Source organism: Marmota flaviventris, chromosome 1, assembly GCF_047511675.1.
Source record: "Marmota flaviventris isolate mMarFla1 chromosome 1, mMarFla1.hap1, whole genome shotgun sequence".
Taxonomy (NCBI): Eukaryota; Metazoa; Chordata; class Mammalia; order Rodentia; family Sciuridae; genus Marmota; species Marmota flaviventris.
The window spans coordinates 72,603,904-72,625,785 of record NC_092498.1 but is presented as its reverse complement, the minus strand read 5'-3'; the positions used below and the strand labels follow the sequence as shown (position 1 = coordinate 72,625,785).

Sequence of the window (21,882 nt, the reverse complement as noted above, 5' to 3'; positions counted from 1 at the left end):
CCTAGGAGGTGACAGTTTGCCTTAACTTTGAGTACTTGAATACACAATTGTGTTCATATAGATATAACTGCTGTGTGCTTTCATGTGCTCCTTTAAGAGCAGTCCCAATGGGATTGTCTGAACCACTATAGTTGGTTGTCAAGCTCTGTTCATGAGGCTCCTGATCCTCAGTGATTAGAAGGCATTAAGTAAACCTCAGGTTTACTGCCTCTGGGGATGCCACTATATGACCAGCAGAGCCACCCCTTACATTGGACAGAGCCCTGAACTACACAGCAACTGCTTCACCTGAAGGGGAAGGAAAAGAGAGCCAGGGGAAGGAGTGAGAGTGGGATGGGATGGGGTGGGAAGTGAGGAGTGAATGGCAGGGGAAATGTAATAGAAGTTTTTAAAAGAGAAGATATTAGGAATGGGAGGCATCCTGAAATTAGATGGGAGAAGAAGAAAGGAGGAAGAAGGAAGAAGCAAACTAGGAGATTAATAGATCCCTGTCTCTGTCATTCATTGTGGGTCTCACTGTGGAAATATCTGATATTCTAAATAAAGCCAATCCATTTTTAAAAGGTTTCAATAGTATCTTCAGGATATCTGTATTAGAAAGTAATATTAAACATTCTCAGGATTTTTTTTGGTTAGAAAACATCATAAATCTATTTCAAAATTGGTATTTCAAATATTTCTTCTTTTTCCTATTTTAAATCATCCTTCTCCTTTTCACTGTTGTAGGTACACATTCCTAATTAGTACAGGTTGAGTATTCCTTGTCTGATATGCTTGGGACTAGAATTATTTCAGATATTAGGATTTTTTTATATTTTAAAATATTTACATATGCATAAGATATCTTGGGGATGAGACCCAAGTCCAAACACAGAATTTATTTAAGTTTCATGTATACCTTATATACATAAGCTAATGCTAATTATATACAATATTTTTAATGGTCCAGCATTTTGGCTATGATCTATCACAGGAGGTCACAACTTAAGTGACCCACAACTTAAGTGGATTTCCACTTATGGCATCATGTTGGTGCTCAAAAAGTTTTGAATTTTGTAGTATTTTAGGATTTTGAATTTTCAGATTAGAGATGCTCCACTTGTAGCAAATTTTTTAGTAAAATCTTTTATGAAGATTTTCTCTCATCCTGTCTTTGGTGAAGTTGTTTCTCTTTCTTGTTAAGATTCTTGTGCTTTTTCACATTTCTGTTCAATCTGTATTTTCCTTCTCAACTACTTTCTTGATTTTTGTGAGGTTTAGGATTTTTTGATTCATTGTTAGTCTTTTTGTCTCTCAGCAAGTCCCATTTGGGTTTTTTCTGAAACAAGTGCTTTGAAGTGAATTTCTCACTATTCCACCTGGAAAATCCCTCCAGGCTTCTCTCTCAACCCTGCTGAGCCTGGAAGCCATCCCTGCTGGGCTTGCAGGGCTCAGGGCCCACAGGTAGTTTCAGAAGGGAAGGCAGTTGCAGAGCAGGGCACTGTGCTTACCCAGAATCGGGGGCAGAAGATAGCCTATGAAATCTAGGAACTGGCACTCTCATGTCTGAGAACACTGGGCTTGTCATTATTGTGCAGTGACCTTTAAGTCCTGCAGGGTTTGGGCCACTTTGTCCATCAAGAAGACCTTTGATCTAGGCAAAGTTGGGTGCTAAGCGGAGTACTCATGTTTGGAGGTACAAACGTAAATAAAGGAGGTTCTCAGCCCCCAAGAAATTCTCATCTTACTAGGAAGAGGCACAAATAATTCAACAAACATTTTCAGTCAGATACCTACTCTGTTCTTGCTATTGGGAGTACCATAGGGCCAAGCTTAGCTCTATTTTATATTGATGTTTATGGTCAGTTTGGGGCATTAACAAACAACTGTGATGGTAAGATAGGAGTTACTGTTAGGTGGAGCACATAGAAGAGATGATTAGCTAGGGATATCAGGAAAGGCTTCTTGGATGAAGCGGCATTCAACCTGAAAACTAAAGGGTTAAGTAGGAGCAGGGAGGAATAATTAGAATATACTGAAATAAATGCTATCTTGGAGATGCCTGCAACTTAAATGGCCAGGAGGGGCAGCAACATGTTTAAGAACTCAACTTTTATCACTATTCTCTATAAAGGCAATTAATCTTTGTTTTTTATTTGAAAAGGTGATATGCTTGATCTTTTGAAATGGAGAACCCATCCAGACAAGATCACAGGCTGTCTCTCTAAATTAAAAGAAATTGATGGCTCGGAGATAGTAAAGGTACATGTTATTTCATTACCCATCTTGGAAACTTACAGAATAAAGAACATTTGGAGGGGAAGCACAAATAGTTTTTTATTCATTCATTTACTACTTCTTTATCCAATAGTTTCTGCAGGATACACTGGATACCCTATTTGGAATTTTAGATGAAAATTCCCAGAAATATGGGTCTAAAGTGTTTGATTCTTTGGTAAGTTCAAATTCACTCAATTATATTGTAATGATTGTATCTCTCAATCTTGACTTTCATGAGGCTGTTTTAGAGATGCAGTTGATAATGTATTTATTTTTAATGGAACAAAAAAAAAATCTCTGCATTTGGTTTTAAAAAGCTCATTTTTTTTTTTTTTAGGTTCACATAATAAATTTGCTGCAAGATAGCAAATTTCACCACTTTAAACCTGTAATGGACACTTACATTGAGAGTCATTTTGCTGGGGCCCTTGCATACAGGTAAAGCCGTTTATCTTGTAATTCATTTAGAAGCAGTTCCTTTTGAGCTTGTCTAAGCAGAAGCAGCTGTATAGGAACATTTAAAGGGGGTGCAGGAAGAAATGAAGCACAGCATCTGAAGTGCCTCTTGAGACAGTCTTTCTTCCTCACACACCCTTCTTTAATGGCTAGGACTGATTTTGGTTGAAAACAGAAAAAAAAAAAAAAAAAAAACTTCCTGAATTCTATCTCTGAGACCTAAAATATAAAGTATTTTCTTCTTGTCTCTATTTAACTTGATGTTTTTTAGTCAAAAATGTCTGGTTATTTCATTTCAAGGCTTCATTTAATTACTGTATTCCCTGATGATTATGTATATCTTTTTTTTTTTTTTTTTTTTTTGGTACTAGGATTGTATCCAGAGTCACTTAACCCTTGAGCCACATCCCCAGCCCTTTTTATATTTTATTTAGAGACAGGGTATCCTTAAATCCAGGGCCTTGCTAATTTGGTGAGGTTGGCATTGAACTTGTGATCTTCCTGCCTCAGCCTCCTGAGCTGGGATTACAGGTGTGCATCACTGCCCCTGAAGATTATCTTGAAGAAAGAGATACGGACAGGAAAAAATCTTTGCCTTCGTACCTGCTTGAAAGCATTCATTCATTCAGTTGTTAATATCTACCGAGTGCCTGCTTCATACTAGAGCTTTTATTTTGTCCTGATAATGTGAAGACTTGGTCTCTCTGGCCTCAAGTCATTTAGTTTCTGGAATCTACCCTTTGATGGCTGTTCCTCATTTCCCACCAACTTGGATGATGCAAGTAAGGTTTAGAGTGAATGAATAGTGCTTAGCTGGTGCCTTCTCCCAGGCAGCTTAGTTGACAATTGCCAGAAGGCAACTGCTTCTCTCTTTCAATCCTATAAATAACACCTTTTTAGTTTTGGGCCCTGTTTAAATATAACCCTGAAGTTCTGTTTCCTCACTCCAGTGCTGTCATTGCTTTGCTGTCCACATTTCTACCTTAAACCTTCAGCACCTGTGGGCATGTACATACACAATTCACCAGTTCCCAGAGGTGAGCTCAAAGATCCTGGGAGCAGATTTTTACCTGCCTCCCAATCTAAGTGACATATAAAGCTAGTAAGTAATCACATAAGTATTTGATCAGCTTGAGTATTTCTGACAATGACATATTATACTTAGGTCTCCAAAATTTCAATAAACTAAGATATTTTTGTAAGACTTTACCCTCTATCAGGGTGATTTACTGCTAAGGTGAAATGTAACAATAGGAATAGTTTTGAAATGTTGGCCTGCTCAACCTAACAATTTGGGTCCCAGTATAAGGAGGTCACTGCTTCTCACTGAAATTGTCATTGGAAGATAGAAGACAAGAGTATAATTTCTAATACTTCAAGTTGGCCAGGAAAGTAAGATAACCAGTCCTAACGAGACAGATAAGGCCTGTGCAATCTTCTCAAGCTGTAGGTGGTTGGGAATTTGCTGACATCTTTAAAATAGCACTTCCTGCAGCATCTACCTCCTAGCATGTCCGGATATTCTTTTCTGACCAATACAAAAATTCCTGTGTGATCTTTTCTCTAAAATGGCAACAAAGGTTAAAAAGGAAGCTGTTGCCCCTCCCAGAACAAAGTCAAAAGAAAGGCTTTGAAGGCCAAGAAGGCAGTGCTAAAAGACATCCACAGCCACATGAAAAGAAAAGACCCACACATTACCCACCTCCTACAGCCCAAGACACTGTAGCTGCAGAGGCAGCCCACATACCTTCAAAAGAGTGTCCCCAAAAGAAACATGCTTGACCATGCTGGCATCATGGAATTCTCCCTGACCACTGAGTTGGCTAAGAGATACAAGACACACACCTGTGTTCATTGTGGAAGTCAAGGCTAAAAAGCACCAACTGACTGTGAAGTGGCTCTCTGGCATTGATGTGACCAAGGTCAATATCCCATCAGTCCTAATGGAGTTCAGAAAAAGTCATATTTTCAAGAGGCTCTTGATTATGATGCTTTGAATATTGCCAGCAAAATTAGGATTATCTGAATGGATCCAGCTAGCAAACTCTTAGTATACATTTTTTTTAATCATTTAAAAAAAAAAAAAATCGTTGTGTGAACTGTTTCAAGAAATTAAGAACTGACCAAAGTTGAATGTGGCAAGAATGTAATCTTAAGTGTCCTAGGTTGTTTATTTGCTTTTTAATTTTTTTTGTTTTTTTTTAATTTTTTTATTTGTTTTAATTAGTTATACACAACAGTAGAATGCACTTATATACTTTGATATATCATACATAGAAGGGATATAATTTCTCATTTTTCTGATTATATATATAGTAGAATCACATTGGTCATACAGTCACATACATACATAAAGTAATAATGTCTGCTTCATTCTACTGTCTTTCTTATCAACATACTTTACATACAAACAGAGATACAAAAATTGTGGTATATATGTGTATTAAGAATTGTAATACAAAAAAATAAAAAGAAGAAAAAGAACATTACCTTAGATTAAGTAGACGGAAGTGAAAGGAGGGGAAGGCAGGGGATGTGGGGATAAGAAATTTTTTGTTTCTTAAAGCTAAATCTACTTTGCTCCTCTAGAAACGTTTTCTAAGGTGCACTTTGGCAATAAGACTTATTATTTTTTTCATGGCATGAGAAATCCATGGGGGTGTAGCTTGGAGTTTCAGGTATTGCTTTTACTCTCTTTTGCCTGCAGCTGAAAGGTAATCCATCCATCTGCTCATGTGATCAGTGGGGAAGAAATCCCAGCTAGCAGTTGTTCAGGGTTAACTACAACATCCCTACTTCCAGCCACTTGCTTGGCCAGAATCCTTTTCTCCAGTATTTGTGTTCACTCCTTTGAGAGAGCATTGCCAGAAACAGGGTGGGGAATGGAATATGTTTAGATTAAGGGGAATTTCAAGGGGAGACAGCACATTTTCTCTCTTTAGCTTCAAAAAGGGGTAGTGACATTGATCTACAGGAAAATATTATATAGCAAATTGACAGAAAACTATGAGCCTCACAGGGAAATAAGATTCTTCATGATGCACATATCAGGTTTATTGGCATTTCATTGAAAGTTCAACCAGTTCTACTTTGTGCACATTTCTCCCTGTATTTTAGAGATCTCATCAAAGTTCTCAAGTGGTATGTGGACAGGATAACAGAAGCAGAGCGGCAAGAGCATATCCAGGAGGTGCTGAAGGTAATAGCATGCTGTTGAAAACAGATAACATATTCTAACAAAGCTGTGGCACCGTGATGCTTAAACTAATTGGTCTCCTCTACATAGACAGTAATTGGTGATGATATGTTACTGACATTCCAATTCAAGGATCTTAATCAGCTTATGCTGCTACAGAGCTGATGAAATTCAAAAGGGACTTTGCCAGGCTTGTCCACTGGAACCTGCTCAGGATTGAATCCTTGCCTCTCTGGCCTCCTGGAAACTTGAAGTCAAATGCCTGAATGTCAGGGGGAAATGGCCTATGAAAGAAGACTGCACATGAGCAGTTAAGCTTAGAAGTTCCTGGCTCTTGTTTCTGTCCACCTGACAGAGACCATCTGAGAATCATGCATCTTAAATTTTAAGAGAAAATAGGTTGCAGAGCAAGGATCACAATAAGGAAACATGAGGCTTCACTGGGTCTCATGGTTGATGCCGTTCCTATCTCTGGGCCTTATATATTCCATTGTATTTGGAGATACTAATGTCTGACTCATCAGTGTTCAAGGACAATACAAATTCTCAGTGGTCTAGGTCCCACCCTGGTAGTCTTCCTGTTGAGTATCATCCTATGTATTATAGGTAAAGTATTCATTTTAGGAAACAAGCATTGTATTCATTATGAATTTTTCATTTTGGTCTGCTTGAAGGTAAAATGCCAAGTGACAGGAGTACCTACCAAAGCAAAATCACTTTTTTTTTGTTATCAGGAATTGAACCCAGGGCTGCTTTACTACTGAACCACATCCCCAGACCTTTTTATTTTTTATTTTGAGATAGGGTCTAAGTTGCTTAGGTCCTCACTAAATTCCAAAATCACTTTTGAAAATCAGGTATCTCTTCATGGACCAAATCTAAAAAGCCATCTGAGGATCAAAAATATTCAGCATTCCTGAATTCAGCATTCGTTCAGAATTATAAAACATTTTAAATTTTCTGTATATTTATTAGACATCAGAGAAAAATGGCTCTTACCCCTACAAGGTAAATACATTTAAAAATCTCACAGGGCCTTGGTGTTTGAATCAGTAGTTGAAAAGTCTGATACTATACCATGCTTTTTATGCTGTGTCATGGTTACATAAATACTCTTGGCCTCCTTTGAAGCTAACTTTTTAAACTTTTCCTTTTCAGGCACAAGAATACATTTTTAAATACATAGTTCAGTCCCGAAGGCTCTTTTCCCTTGCCACTGGTGGGCAAAATGAAGAGGAATTCCGCTGCTGCATTCAGGAGCTCCTTATGTCCGTCCGTTTCTTTCTTTCACAAGAGAGCAAAGGATCTGGAGCATTATCTCAGTCACAGGTAATTTTTTTTCCATCTCTGCTGAATGAAGGAAAACTGTGAATGTGATCTGGGTTTTCTTTTTTTGTTTTGTTGTTGTTGTTGTTGTTTTACACAGCAGCATAACTGAAATTCCCCACCAGAAAAACACAGCTCCACAGTTCATATTTATAGTCTGATCATCATTGTGAATAGACTTAAGCATCCCCAGCTCTGAGCACTAGCCTTCCCTAGATTGCCTTTCCCAGCCCTTCCTTCTGCTTAGAGGGGCTGTTGGTTGCCTGCTCCTTGTTTCAGTTACCAGGATGCATCCTGCTGGTCAGGCACATCACCATCAGCCTCAGGGGAGGAATTGTAAGAGAGCCAATCTATTGCAATTCTTTTCCCCAAGCCTGGCACTGCATTTTCATCTATTGAGAATCATTATATTGGACTTCACTAAATTGCATGTTGTTTTGTTTTGTTTTATTTAACTTGACTGTAATCATCCTGGGACTGACCTTGTAAGACCAGAGCTGAATTCATGCTGCCAGGTTCTCTTACCAGGTGTAGCCTAACATATTGCTTTTTGTTTTTTGTTTTAGAACAGGATCCATCTACTTTCCAAATAGCATGGACTTGCACATGTTTCAAGAGATAATTCTGAATATCTTTCTCTATACTTTCTCAATCCTTCTTATATACTTCTAATTCTAATGACTTGATTTCAAATCTGTCAGAAGAAGCAGGCTCTGTTCATCCTCTCGAGACCAGAGACTTTTAATCCTTGAGCACATATCAAGGGAGATGAGATCAAATTAGGTCCTTAATGGTTTTGACACAATTTGGTGACATGGGGCATTTGGAAGGCATAGTATATGATAGCAAAAACAGCATAAGATAATAGAGCTGTGCTTTTTCTGATAGTTTATTGCTATTCTTGTCACATTCTCTTCTGTACAGTGATGGACTCATCTTCCATCTGGGAAAGGATACAACACAGGCTCTTTTAAATGTCATCTTGGCCTCTCTAGTCAACAGCACAATCACTGCACTTCAGGAACTTGCTAGAGACCTCAATATCAAATGCCCAGTAGCCAAACCCTACTTGAAGTAGTCGATATTTGAGAAGCATAATCCAGCAGGCTAACCACATGTTCCTTTAGAGTTCCCATCATGTTTCCGTTTCTACAAAAGCTATTCGTAACTTGAGTTTTCATCCTAAGATTTGTCTTTACTGGTTTCAGAGACAAAGTTTGCCTAATTTGAACCTGAAAAATATTTTCTTACTCTTAAGAGTAACCTTAATTCATGGGTTCTCACTTCCTAGGCATTCTAGAGGTTTCTAACCCCCTTTAAAGCTATCTTTACCTTAGTTGTATTTCTATTGAACCCTAACCATCCCCATAAGGTGTCTCGGGCCACTGTGGTACTGCAAGGAGAGTAGTTCTGCTTTTATTTTTGTAACACACTGACTTCTATTGCTCTTGGTTATTGACATTCTATCTACGACCAAGTTTGAGAAACAACTTTGGCACCTTTCCAGAATTGTATTTGAACTGTGCGCGATGATACATGCCTGTAATCCCAGCAACTCAGGAGGTTGAAGCAGGAGGCTCACGAGTTCAAAGCCAGCCTCAGCAGCTTAGTGAGACACTATCTCTAATAAAATATTTTTAAAAGGGCTGGGGATGTGGCTCAGTAGTTAAGTGCCCTGGGTTCAATCCCTGTTACCAAATAAATAAATAAATATATAATCATATTTGATTTTTCCCTTAACTGCCAGATAAGACATAAAGCCAACTCCCAAAACATAATCATATTTGATTTTTTCCTAATCAAGAGATAATATACAAAATATGTGCAAGGCTTCTGAATATCTTTATAAATTTTTCTGAAGTCATTCTTTATTGTTTTGTACAATATCCTTTACCCCTAAATTTTGATGTGATAATTTTCTTTTTAGTTTGATGCTAAGAAAAAGCTCATATAAAATGATAGATTGGTGAGGGGTTTTTTTTTTTAATATTTTTTAGTTGTCAATGGACCTTTATTTTATTTATTTATATGCAGTGCTGAGAATCTAATCCAGTACCTCACACATGCTAGGCCAGCACTCTACTGCTGGGCCACCACCCCAACACCCTAGAGTGATGAGTTTTTTAATGAATGCATGGCCCTCTATATTTTGGGAGGAAGGGGAAGGCCATACTTCTTTCCATATCAGGTTTCCTTGTGATCCCACACCTTTCTTCACAAAAGCAGGGTGTCACTCATCTGATTGATTCAGTGTGACCCTTTTCTGTGGTTGAATAACAAATGACCACAGCTTAATGACCTCTTTTATGGGGTCACAATTCTGAAGATTGGATGTCTAGTCAAAGTTCATTGAGTTCTTTGCTGAAGGTCTCCCAAAGCTAAAATCAAGGAATTGGCTTTGATGTCTTATCTGGCGGCTTAGGAAAAGAATATGCTCTCAGGATTTTTTTTAGGCTGTTGGCAGAAATCTTTCCTTGTGTTTGCAAGACTGAGGTCCACTTCCCTTGATGGCTGTGAGCTGGGGCATGGGAGATACTCTTAGCTTCTAGAACCACTGGCATTCTTCAGCATGTGCCTTCTCCATCTTCAAAGCCAGCAAACATATGCTGAATCCTTTTCATGCTTTGAATCTCTCTGATTGCTTCTGCTACCAGCCAGAGTAAACTCTGTTTTAAAGGTTTGTGATTAGGTTAGGTACATCTGTATAATCGATATTTTAAGGCCAACTGATTAGTAACCTTCATTACGTCTGCAAAATCCCATTTGCCTTATAGCATAATATAATTGTAAGAACAGTGGGAACAAAGGTCATTGGGGGTCTTCTTTGAATTCTCTCTATTACATCCAGAACCAAGGATATTCATGGCCTTGGTTTTTCTATCAGGTTGCCTTGAAGGTAGAAATCCAGTTTTCTTGATCAGTTTTGCATTTCTTCCATGGCTACAACTCAGGGCAGAGCCTACTCCTTTGAGACAGAGGAGCCATCCCAGCAATCTCTCAGATTGGATCAGTGGACAGCAGCCCCACATCTGTCTGTTCTGGTCCTAGTAAGGAGGTTCATTTAATGTCATGGCCACAGCCCAGCTCTGCAATGACACTTTCCTGGGTACCTCTGCCTTGGGCAGTACTAAGGGCTAACTCACTGGGGTAGCAATGGTTTTTGGTTTCCCATTCCACAGACAGACCCCTGCTCCAGGATCCCCTGAAAAAGAAAAGGAATGACAGAACGTTTAAAGGCCCAAGATATCGCTGTAAATTCCTGCTGATTATTTTTCCCTATTTGTCTTGGCCACCAGGAAGGTCAAAACTAAATTGTATTTTTATTTTTATTTTCAGTAAAAACTCTTAGCTTGCCCTAGTACTTCTTTCTGTCCTTGTCATAAAGTCTTTGTTTCTTTATCCTTTTTAATAGTCTTATTACATATGTAATAATAAAAAAGTCAGGTACTTTTTTGAAGTAAAAAAGATGTAAATAAAGAATTAAGGGATAAATTAAAGGGTACATGAAGAAAATCAACTTATTTGACGTTTTAGTAATCTGAAAACTAGGCTCATTTTGTTTCATTTCATTTGTATTTTACTTCATTCATATGACTCAGCTCTTTGCAGAGTACATTGAAAGTTATATAAATATAGTCTTTAACAGAGATTACCAAGTTATTGACTTTAAGTAAGAAGTAAATTATAATTTTTAAGAGTCAAGAGCATAATCGTTAGCTCTTTGAATTTGAATCATCAGCACATGTAGACAGCACTCAGTTTCCATGGCGTTGTCTTTCCCTGGCTGGGCAGCCAGTGAGCTCTGTAGGCTCAATATAGTGGAAACCTGTGCCGGCTTCCCTCACTGACTGCAGTTAAGGCTGATTGACAGCTCCTTCCATTGCCTTCTGTTTATGGAATTTACAAGAGCTGAGTTTGTTTTGATGTTCAGTCGTAGCCCGATTTTTTAAGTTATGTCTCTCAGGAGTTGACATTGGCATCCATTTTTTCCATATAAAATGATCATAAGCTTCCTTTATTGACCAAAAAATAATTGTTCTTAGTCTTTACATACACTTTTTGGTTTATAATAGATCATGAAGTGATGCAAGAGATTGTTCAGTGATCTTTTTTATTTTACAAGTGGTAAAACTAAAATGACTTTCCAAAGTCACAGTGTTGATTAGAAAACAAGTTAGTACTTTATTTAACCTGAGCTTTCTGCCCTGCCCTGTGTTTTCTCTTAAATATGTTCGATATGTTCAGCCTCTTAGAGATAAATGAGATTAAAATGACCATTTCAGAAAGCTTTGCCAAAACAGAATGAAATCCAAGTGACTGCAATCCAGGTCTTAGTAATGCATTCATTCTCTTCTGTCACGTTGTCTTTTACTGATTCTGTGGGGATTTTGCCAATCATTTTGCTAATGTGATTTTTAGATTCTCTTAGTTTTTATTATGTTGTTTCTTTGCATATTCCTAAAAACTTTCTTCTGTCACAGATCTTTTCTTTTCAAATTTTTGCCTTTTTAGTTTTGGTAACAGAAATATTTTGTATTCATGTTCCTTCCATTTTAAAATACTGTCACAATTCTCATGATTTATCAGGGAATTGATTTAAATTTCTCTTCTCTTCAAGGCTGTGTTTCTGAGTTCCTTCCCAGCAGTGTACTCAGAGCTGCTGAAGCTCTTCGATGTTCGGGAAGTAGCCAACTTGGTGCAGGACACCCTGGGTAGCCTGCCCACCATCATGCACGTGGATGATTCCCTGCAGGCCATTAAGCTGCAGTGCATTGGCAAAACTGTGGAAAGCCAGCTTTACACCAATCCAGGTAGGCTGAGTTCCAGATAAAATTATGTCTCTAGAAGACCATTATATACCTAGTTTGTGGTCAGCAGAACATGTTTTTTAAAAAATTAAATCACTTTCTCAAAACATTGTAATTTGTATGACAAATTTATTTAGTGGTCAAATATAAAAGTATGACTTATAAAACATTATTTCTAGAAAGAATGAACGAGACACAGTGGTGTATGCCTATAGTCCCAGATCCTCACGAGGTTGTGACTAGAGGATCACCTAAGCCCCAGAGTTGAGGCCAGCCTAGGCAACAACAGTAAGATCCTGTCTCAAAAAAAAAAAAAAAAAAAAAAAAGGAAGAAAGAATGAAAACTAATGGTTAAATGTTTTATTCTAATCATAACTACTTGTAATGTAATGTGATTTTTGGGGGACTTTTTTTTTCTAGATTGTTTTTAATGTCAATAAAAATGTAACATTTCCTTCAGAGGTTTTCATAAGCACCCATATGATCCTCGTTTTATCTCTTGTTTTTCAAAGTTTTCAATTGATTTTTGTCCTGACTAAAACTATATGGAAGTTTTATGTGCTGTCATTTTTTATTTTATCTCAATAGCAAGTAATGTTACTAAATTGATTTTGTCATAATTTCTGTTACATAATCCCATTGCTTCTTGATTTCTTCTCATTTTTTTCCTAAAGTAAATAAGAGTAAATCCCCACCTCATGTTACTTTACTTAAAGAAGTTTTCATCAGCTTCATTAAGTAAAAAATCTTTTTATAGATTCTAAGAATCATTTCTCCACATGAATACATATATGTATGCATACATAATTCTTTTGAAATAGGATTTCCAATATACTAAACAAACCTTTTTTACATTATTTTATCATAAAATGTAATGAACTGACAAACAAGAATAGAGCATAATATGAATAAATCATAAAACATCTTAACATCAGATATCTGATTTAGGACTTTTATCAAGAAATTTATCAGAGGCTGGGGTTATGGCTCAGTGATAGAGCACTTGCCTAGCACATGTGAGGGGCTGGGTTGGATCCTTACCACCACATAAAGATAAATAAATAAAGATATTATGTTCATCTATTACTAAAAAAAATACTTTAAAAAAAAAAGAAAGATGGGCTGGGACTGTAGCTCGGTGGTAAAACTTGCCTCACATGTATGAGGCACAGGCTTCAATCCTCAACATCCCATAAATATAAATAAATATACTGTGTGTTCATCTACAAATAAATAAATATTTAAAAAAAGAAAGAAAGAAATTTATCATAGATGTACTCAAGGTCTCCTGTGTGTACTTTCACTTTCTTCATACAAATTTCTAGAATATCAGAGATTCTGGTTCCTATATTCTAGACCTTTATTACATAATTACAAAAACAGATTGTATCCGTTTTTTCTTTCCTGATTTTTTTTTATCTTTTTGTCCTATAAAGATAACATTCATGTTGTATGTAATTCTTTGAAGTGCTTTTTATGATTTTAGTAGTATACTTTTATATCACTGTTATATCTTATTATACTGAAATAATATATCATATTTAATTTATTGTTTTTTCCAATTGGTGAACTTCTCCCCTTTAAAAAAAAAAAAAAAACTCACCCTAGAGAAAAGATTTTTTTGTAGCTTTTTTCAAACTGCTCCTCAGAGTCCTCAGGATTCTGTTGCAAGGGTCTAGAACTCCTCCAGGGTTGGGTAGATAAGTGCAGAGTAGATGAGGTTCCCAGCCAGACTCCCCAGTCTAACTCAGGCACCAACTCTGCCTCACCAAACTAAGGAAAGTTTGTTGCTGTCTCTGATTTCTGCCATATTTGATTTCTGCCATATTTCTCCCATACTGACCAGATAAGTTTTTGTTAGGTTAAACTCTCATAAAAGAGTCATTCAGGTAATCAAGATAGTTTTAAAGTGTAAGGAACTTATTTGGGGGAATTGTGTTCATTTATGCTTCTGTGAGATTTGCTCTGTATATGGCCCTGTTTCCTGTTTCTAAACCCCACAGGCAGTATAGAAAGCAAGACTAGATAGATTGTAAAGACAAGAAACTGCTACCTTCCAGGAATAAAAATACTGAATCTTTGTGGAAGTTGATGAGAGTATTTATTTATTGCCCAGTGAAGGGCAAAAGGACTTATGATGCAGGATATGTAGATTCTGCAAGGTCTGAGCCAAGCCCTGAAGGAGAAGCTCTGGGTCAAGGTTGTGAGGTCAGTGATTGTGGTATGGTGGCATGGAAAAGGACAAGGGGGCAGGGAATGTATAGGATGCTCCCCTTGGAGGATGATGATGGAGAAGCAAAAGCAGCTCACAGTCAACATGAGAGGAAAAGCTTTCATGCCCCTGCAGGGCAGGGCTTGACTTGATGTTCACTAACTCATCGCTGAAGAAACAGAGACTGCCATGTATAATTAGAAGGGCACAGCGCATCAGAAGGAAGCCTGTCTTCACGGAGAAAAACAGCAAGTGACCTGAAGGCCTTCCAGGGCTCAAACTCCCTTGTTTAAATCACGTGGGTCTATGCATTAGTGTTTGGGAAACCTGGAAAGGGTTTCTGTGTCAGTAACCTTGAATCTAAGGGATAGATGAGCATATTTTTCTTTTCCAGTTGAAAGAGGAGATTTTTATAAGGAAAATAAAATGTGCAGTGAAAAAAAGCTGACCCTACAAATGTTGTGAAGAAAAAGGATGTGTTGTCTTGGATGGTGGTTAGAAGACTATTCAAGTGGAGGTGGAAGAAGAGGGTCAATATAAAACTGTGTAATTAGGGCACGGTGGGGATGCAAAGAACCCTAGTGCAAGAACTCCCGGGATAAGCCCACTCCAAATAATGGGTAAAAGATAAAGCCTAAGACTTTTGACTTCTAAAACAAAATACAACACATTCCTAGGATAGAGGAAACATTTTTTTAGAGAGAATTTGGGATTAGATGCCCTAGTTTCCCCAAAGGGACTATATCCAAATAACGAGAAATAGGTACATTATTTTTTTCTTTTATATCCTAAAGAGATGAACAGGTATAGAAAGACTCGTGTTTTGGAGATAGTTGTGCTAAGGTACTTTCCCATTGCCGCTGTGTTTTAGTCCGCTTTTTCACTGCTGTGACTAAAAGACCTGGCCAGAACAACTGTAGAGAAGGAAACGTTTATTTGCAGGCTCATGGTTTCAGAGGTCTCAGTCCATGGACAGCTGGTTCCATTCCTCGGGGCTTAAGGTGTGGCAGAACATCATGGCAGAAGAGTTTACAGGAGGGAAGCAGCTCTCATGTTGATCAGAAGGCAGAGAGAGAGGCTTCGCTCACCAGATACAAAATATATACCCAAAGCCACACCTCCATTCCCACCATCTCCAGCCACACTTCACCTGCCTTCAGCCACCATCCAGTTAATCTCATCAATGGATTCATTCATTGATTGGATTTTAGGGGTAGTGTGGGATTAAGATTATCATGACCCCGTCATTTTTCCTCTAAACCTTTTTCATTGTCTCACACGTGAGCTTCGTGGGGACACTTCACATTCAAGCTATAACACGCTGTAACAGCAACCACAAACTTAGTGGCTTTGAACAACAAAATTTTCTTATCTTCTTATTAACGTAGAATAGAACTCTGGTTCTCATTGGGCAAAACTCAGGATTGCCAGACAGTATTTCTTTTTGGAGGTCTAAGGAACCATTCATTTTCTTTTCTTAGTTTTTAAAGACCACTTGCTTCCCTTGGCTCATGGTCCACTTCTTTCCTCTTCAAGGTCAACTGCACCGCATCTCCAGATCTCTAACTCTGGTTCTTTTGGCTCTTTCACGTATGATGATCCCTGAGTTTGCATTGGCCCCTATGTATATCCAGGATAATTCCTCATCTTGATATCTTTAATTCAAGTGTATCTGCAAAGTTTCTTTATCCATAACACAGTTCATAGGGTCCAGAAAATTAGGATATGGACACATTTAGGGGATTGCATTCTGCTTACCACACATGCATAGAGGAGACAGATTCAAAAAGCAGTGTGATGCATCAATGTTTATAGCAGCTCAGTTCATAATGACTAAACTATGGAACCAAACTAGGTGCCCTTCAACAGATGAATGAATAAAGAAAATTTGGAATATATACACAATGGAATATTACTCAGCCTTTAAGAATGAAATTATGGCATTTGCTGGTAAATGGATGGAACTGGAAAATATCATGCTAAGCAAAATAAGCCAATCCTAAAGAACCAAAGGTTCAGTGTTTTCTCTGATAATCGGATGCTACTTCAAGATAAGGGTGTGGGGGAGTAAGAAAAAATAGAGGTACTTTGGATTAGACAGAAGGGAGTGAAGGGAGTGAAGGAGTATGAAGAGAAGAAGGATAATAGAATGAATTGGACATTATGACCCTATGTGCATATATGGTTACATGACCTGTGTAACTCTACATCACAACAAGGAGACTGAGAAGTTATACTCCATTTATGTATAATGTGTCAAAACGCATTCTACTGTCATGTATAACTAATTAGAACAAATAAAAATATTTATTTTTTAAAAAGTAGAAAAATAGAATTCAGACTAAAAACAAACTAAAAGCAGTGTGATGGCTAAGCTCCATATAAGAAGGTAAAAACCAGAAATATAAGATCATGTTTCTTTATTGAAAGCAAAAGAAATGAAACAGAAGTGCTACAATTGTGTGAGTATACACATCCTGATCAGATAGACATTAAAATGATGATTTCCTGATTAAAATTATAAATCAGAAATGAGGGGCAAGATAAAATAGGGATAAAGACATTATAAGGAATCAACTGAATCCATATACAGCTAAAAATAAGAATCTGAGAAAGTGACCCCATTTTCTTATAGGTTTATATTATCCAGAGAAAGTAGTAGAGAGCACAATTAGCCTACGTTTTAAGAAAATTTAATGCATTTTGAAGAAAATGACTTTTGATGTATAAGCCCACCAAGAGAGATCTAAGAAGTTCTAAAAGTTAATTTTGTACTAGAATCCAATATTAGGCATGGTTCTCCAGAGAACCAGAACCACTCTGATATATGTACATATAGAAAGTGATCTATTATAAGGAACTGGTTCACATGATTATGGAAGCTGAGGAATTCCAAAATCTTGGTAAGCAGGAAACGAATGATATTGCTCCAGTCCAAGACCCAAGGTCTGAGAAGCCAGAGAACCAATAGTGTAAGTTCCAGTCTGGGTCCAAGTCCAAAGGCAGGAGAAAACCAATGCCCCAGCTCAAACTCAGCCAGGCAGAGAAATGTTCCCTTCCTCAGCCTTTTGTTCTATCAGGCCTTCAGCAGATTGGATGAGGTTAAGTCCCCTTGAGGAGGACAACTCTGCTTTATCCAACCTACCAATTCCAATATTGGTCTCCTCCAGAAACACCCTAAGAGACACACCCCAAATATTGTTTAACCAAATATATGAGCATCCCATCTGCATGACTGCAAATTATTCCCAGTTGAGTTTAGATTAGAAATTAACATGGAGAAATGATGAAAGAAGGACACATACTAAAGTTAATACCAAAAATAGGAAATGAAATATTATCATGGGAAGATGCAAGCCAGATGGAGTTAAGGGTCATTGAGCAACTTCATGGTTGGGCAAAGCAGTCAGGAAGACTGAATCATCCCTCAGTAGCAGTACCAAGGTTAGACCCCTAGGGCGTCTAACCCAAACTGAAGGACATAGCTAACATTTGGAACCTGAGTAGTTGGTATTCCGTATCTAAATCACCTGGGGTCCCAGGCAATTTTATTTTAGGCATTAAAAATTGGTGACTCATTTTCCCCTTTTTTGCCCGCATTTTAATCTTTTTGTTTCTTGAAGGCCAGGAATAAAAGGGTCTGATGCATTTATTTGATGCATAGAGATTGGGAGGAAGAAGGAAGCATGGATGCTGGGAGCAGAAACAGGTAGTTTAGGGCATAGTAGTCACAGGTAAGGGGCAAAATCTAGGCTTTGCAAGGTCAGATTCTGCTAGAGCTGTGGGTTTGACATTCACTTTGCATTTGTCCCCATTACGTGATACATAATGATTTATTTATCAGAGATCTGCAGTCACTGCTGAGCTTTTTCTTGCTAAGAAAAAAATATATATATTTCTGCTTGGGCATTATTGAGCAACTTGTTAAGCAAAACCCAGTGCAGAAAATAGAAATAAGTATAAAAACCTAATGCATTTAGCATGTGCCATTGGTGAGAAGTATGCTGGGGTTGCTTACTTTTGTCTAGAGACTAAAAAATCGAATGTTTTATGGTAGGGATTTTGTTAAGAAAGTGATGAAATATATGTGTGTGTGGGTGTGGGTGTGGGTGTGGGTGTATGTGTGTGGCTTTTTGCTAAAAACTCCCTAGTCATCATGCCCAATTTTATAGATTTGAAACAAGGCTGCAATAGAAAATAAGGAAAGGGTGAGGGGATAAAGTAGAGTACTAGACTATTTTTAAGTATGTTTAAGGGATGTTTGATTAGGTTTATCTTTTAATTTCATAACTTCAAAAATAATATCATACTGCCGTTGATGGTCTCCCATCCATTAGTAACTTGCATTTCTTAGAACTGTAGTTCATGTGCAGTTTAGTGCTGGTTTTATTGCGCTGCAAATGATTAGATATCTTTCGCAACTGAAAATGCCATTTGTTTAAAACCATGGGCTGACAGAGTTCTCAAATTTGTACTTCTAGGCCAGATCTCACCTCTGAGCTCCAAACCTAAATATCCGGCTGTCCTCTCAGCGTCCCCATATGGATGTCTCCATAGGCTTTTCAAACTTGGTGTGTCTAAAATGGAAGCCTCAGGATTTTTCTTTCTAAGCTTATGTCACTGTGTCTCTGTAGATGGCAACACCATCCACCTAGAAACCTCAGAGTCATTCTTGAAACTTCCTTGTCCCATTTTCCCTTTATCTGCACCCAAAACCCAGGCTTCCTGGGTGCCTCCATAGCATCTCTCACATCAGGTCCCTTCTTCCCACCCTGCTTGCCCCTCTCTAGTCCAGACTGTCCCTGGCTTGAACTGCCTCCATCCTTCTACACTCACTTCCCATAGCTCCTTCTTCCTATCTACTATGTAGCCAATGTGGCCTTTGGAAACATCACCAGACCCAGCTCCTCACTCTCAACCCACTTGTTTTTTTCCGTTTTGGGGGCATGCTTCAGAACTGATTTCTAGGCTTATGATCTGGCCCTGGCACATACCTCTACTTATGTCCTTGTCTCCTTGCTCTATCTGGAATCCACTTTCTCCAGCTCCTTCGGACCCTTGTTTATCTCCAACTTCAGGGCTCAGTTAAACTTTCCTTTTCTCAGGAGATCTCCTTTCTACACTGTTCACCCCCATTACCACTCTCAGCATACTGTGTTTTGTTTCTAGATTGCCCAATACAATTCTTTTTTTAATTATTTATTTATTTTTTTAAGTTGTTGATGGACCTTTATTTTATTCATTTATTCATATGCGGTGCTGAGAATCAAACCCAGTGCCTCACACATGCTACGCAAGTGCTCTACCACTGAGCCACAACCCCAGCCCACCAATACAACTCTTAACTAAATGAAGAATTGCATATTCAGTTATTTAATGTCCATCTCCCTCCCCCACACCAGAAGGGAAGCACCAGAGAACAGGTGATTTATTTACCCAGATCACAATTGTGTTTCCCATTTCCACAATACTGACAGGTGAGTAGCAGCTTGGCAGATGTTTCTTGAGTATATACTCTGTACTGGGTCATGGCGTTAGGATTAGGATACAATAGTTAAAAATACTGAAGAAATGATGTATATTAAAAGAGATGGAGAAGAAAAAGGAAATCTTATTGGAAAAGCAACTTCTGAGCTAGGAATGAGCTTGAGAACAGTGGGGGCAGAGGTAGGAGTTCCAAGCCAGTAGAGGGCACAGTTGACATAAGTAATAGTGCACATAGCATCAATTTTGCATTCACGGTTCAACTGAAGCCAGTGGGTGAGATCTATAAGCTAGAGACACAGATCATCCTTAGAGCTGCACTCTTGTTTTCCTTTTTATCCCAACATAGTCTAAATCTGCAGTGCTTCACATTCTGAGTGTGTGCTGTCTGTACTCTAGCCATAGGGAGGTCTTTTCTCAGGTTTGCACTATCTCTGACTTTGGCAGTTTATGTCCCAGTGGCTTTGATCTGAGTTCAGGGTTTTGTTGCTCTGGTGCTTCTCTGCAGTTAGCAGCTCTGCTATTTGCAAAGTTGTATAGTATTGAATGCTCCCTTACCCTCCCTCCTAAGGCAGCCACACAGCAGCTGCCTTGGTGTCCTGCTGACACCCAGCCCCTACCTAGGCCCAGTTTGTGCAAAGAGATAGGTAACTCTCTGTTCCACATGGGACTCTCAGGCAACAAAGCTTGTTGATAGAGGAGGCAAAGGTACACTTCCTCACAATGAAACTAAAGGAAAACTCCTATCAATATTTCTCTACCTACTAATCCCATGCCCTTGGGGAGTTACAGTGGGGAGCTGGCTTTATGTACTACAGGCAAAGCAAAAAGTAAATGAGACATTCCCTTATCCATTCAAGGGAGACAATATAGTGATCTTTACCTGGGCCATGGAATAAATGTAGTGACACTTTAAAGGGCAGAATCTGCATGACAGATTGTTTTGATAAATGTGTGGAAGATTAGTGTATGTTCAACTACAGGGGATTTTGTTTTTTTTTTTTCTTTCTTTTTTTTTTTTTTAGTTATTTGAGAGGATCCTACTTGATGGGTCCAAATGTTAACTTTTAAAGGTAAGAATTAGCATTTCAGCCAGTCAGCTTATTTGGCATTTACCTGCTGATTCTATTATTTGCCGACTGACATTACCCTAGTAATGAAGAAAAAGCAAACCTGCAGACTAGATATTCACGTATTTCTTTCTTAATACACTATATACAAATTATTTGTCTGTGTTCTTGCAGAAGATATTTTTTTAACAGTTGGCTGCCAATTGAATTTTTAGAAATCAAACTCAACTAGCTGCAGGAACAGATCAAATAAGCGTTAGCTTCCTTTCTAATTAAACATCACCAGACAGTAATTCCTGGCTGTGCAGCTTTCAGTCTCTTTTTCCTGGTTCTTTTTGTCCAGCAATTGCTTTGTAAGTAAGTGAAGTTACTGATGAGAGTCACTGTTTAAAGGAGGCTTCAATGAATGATTTTACAAGTTTGGATTTTAATAAAAGTATGAATGCTTGGCCCTTATGTCACTGGGTTTTTGTGGTAAATCTAATTCCAAATGTCCTTTTTTGAATGGCCTACTTTCAGCATAAAAAGAAATATGAGACTCCAAACCTAACTCCTAAAATGAATCAAAAAAGATAATAAATCAGTCAAAAACTGATAAAGGCACTTTCCCAGTTGTTTATACCTTATTTGTAGTCCTTATGATTTTAATTAGTATGTAGAATCGCATATTCTTTTACTCACGGATGTAACATAATCGGTAAATTTCATTCCTCATTACCTCTCTTTTCTCTTTCTTCCTCTTTCCCTTTGACCCCCTTCCTCTACTATAATGGTCTCCCTTCTATTTTCAGGAAATCCTTTTTTCCCCTTTTTTTCTCTAGCTTCTACATGTGAGAAAAAAATGTATGGCCCTTGAATTTCTGAATCTGATTTATTTTGCATAACATAATGCCTACCAGTTCCATGTATTTTCCTGAAAATGATATAATTTTATTCTTCTTTAAATACTGAATAGAACTCCATTGTGTATATCTACCATATTTTTTAGGCTGGTTCTATAACTTTGCTATTGTGAATTTTGCTGCTATAAACCTGGGTATGCATTTGTCACTCTAGTAGCCTGCTATGATG

General features: G+C 37.9%; 1 protein-coding gene across 3 annotated transcripts in view; it reads left to right on the top strand.

Annotated features, from left to right (window-relative positions):
* The window catches only part of Dock4 (dedicator of cytokinesis 4), a 439,856-nt gene that overhangs the window by 302,076 nt on the left and 115,898 nt on the right, over positions 1 to 21,882 (top strand). For all 3 annotated transcript variants that reach the window (XM_071613555.1, XM_071613553.1, XM_071613552.1), the window contains 6 exons: positions 2,144 to 2,241; positions 2,351 to 2,434; positions 2,597 to 2,697; positions 5,833 to 5,914; positions 7,070 to 7,240; positions 11,856 to 12,048. In XM_071613555.1, the coding sequence (XP_071469656.1) occupies positions 2,144 to 2,241; positions 2,351 to 2,434; positions 2,597 to 2,697; positions 5,833 to 5,914; positions 7,070 to 7,240; positions 11,856 to 12,048 (729 nt within the window). The remainder of the gene's footprint in view (positions 1 to 2,143; positions 2,242 to 2,350; positions 2,435 to 2,596; positions 2,698 to 5,832; positions 5,915 to 7,069; positions 7,241 to 11,855; positions 12,049 to 21,882) is intronic.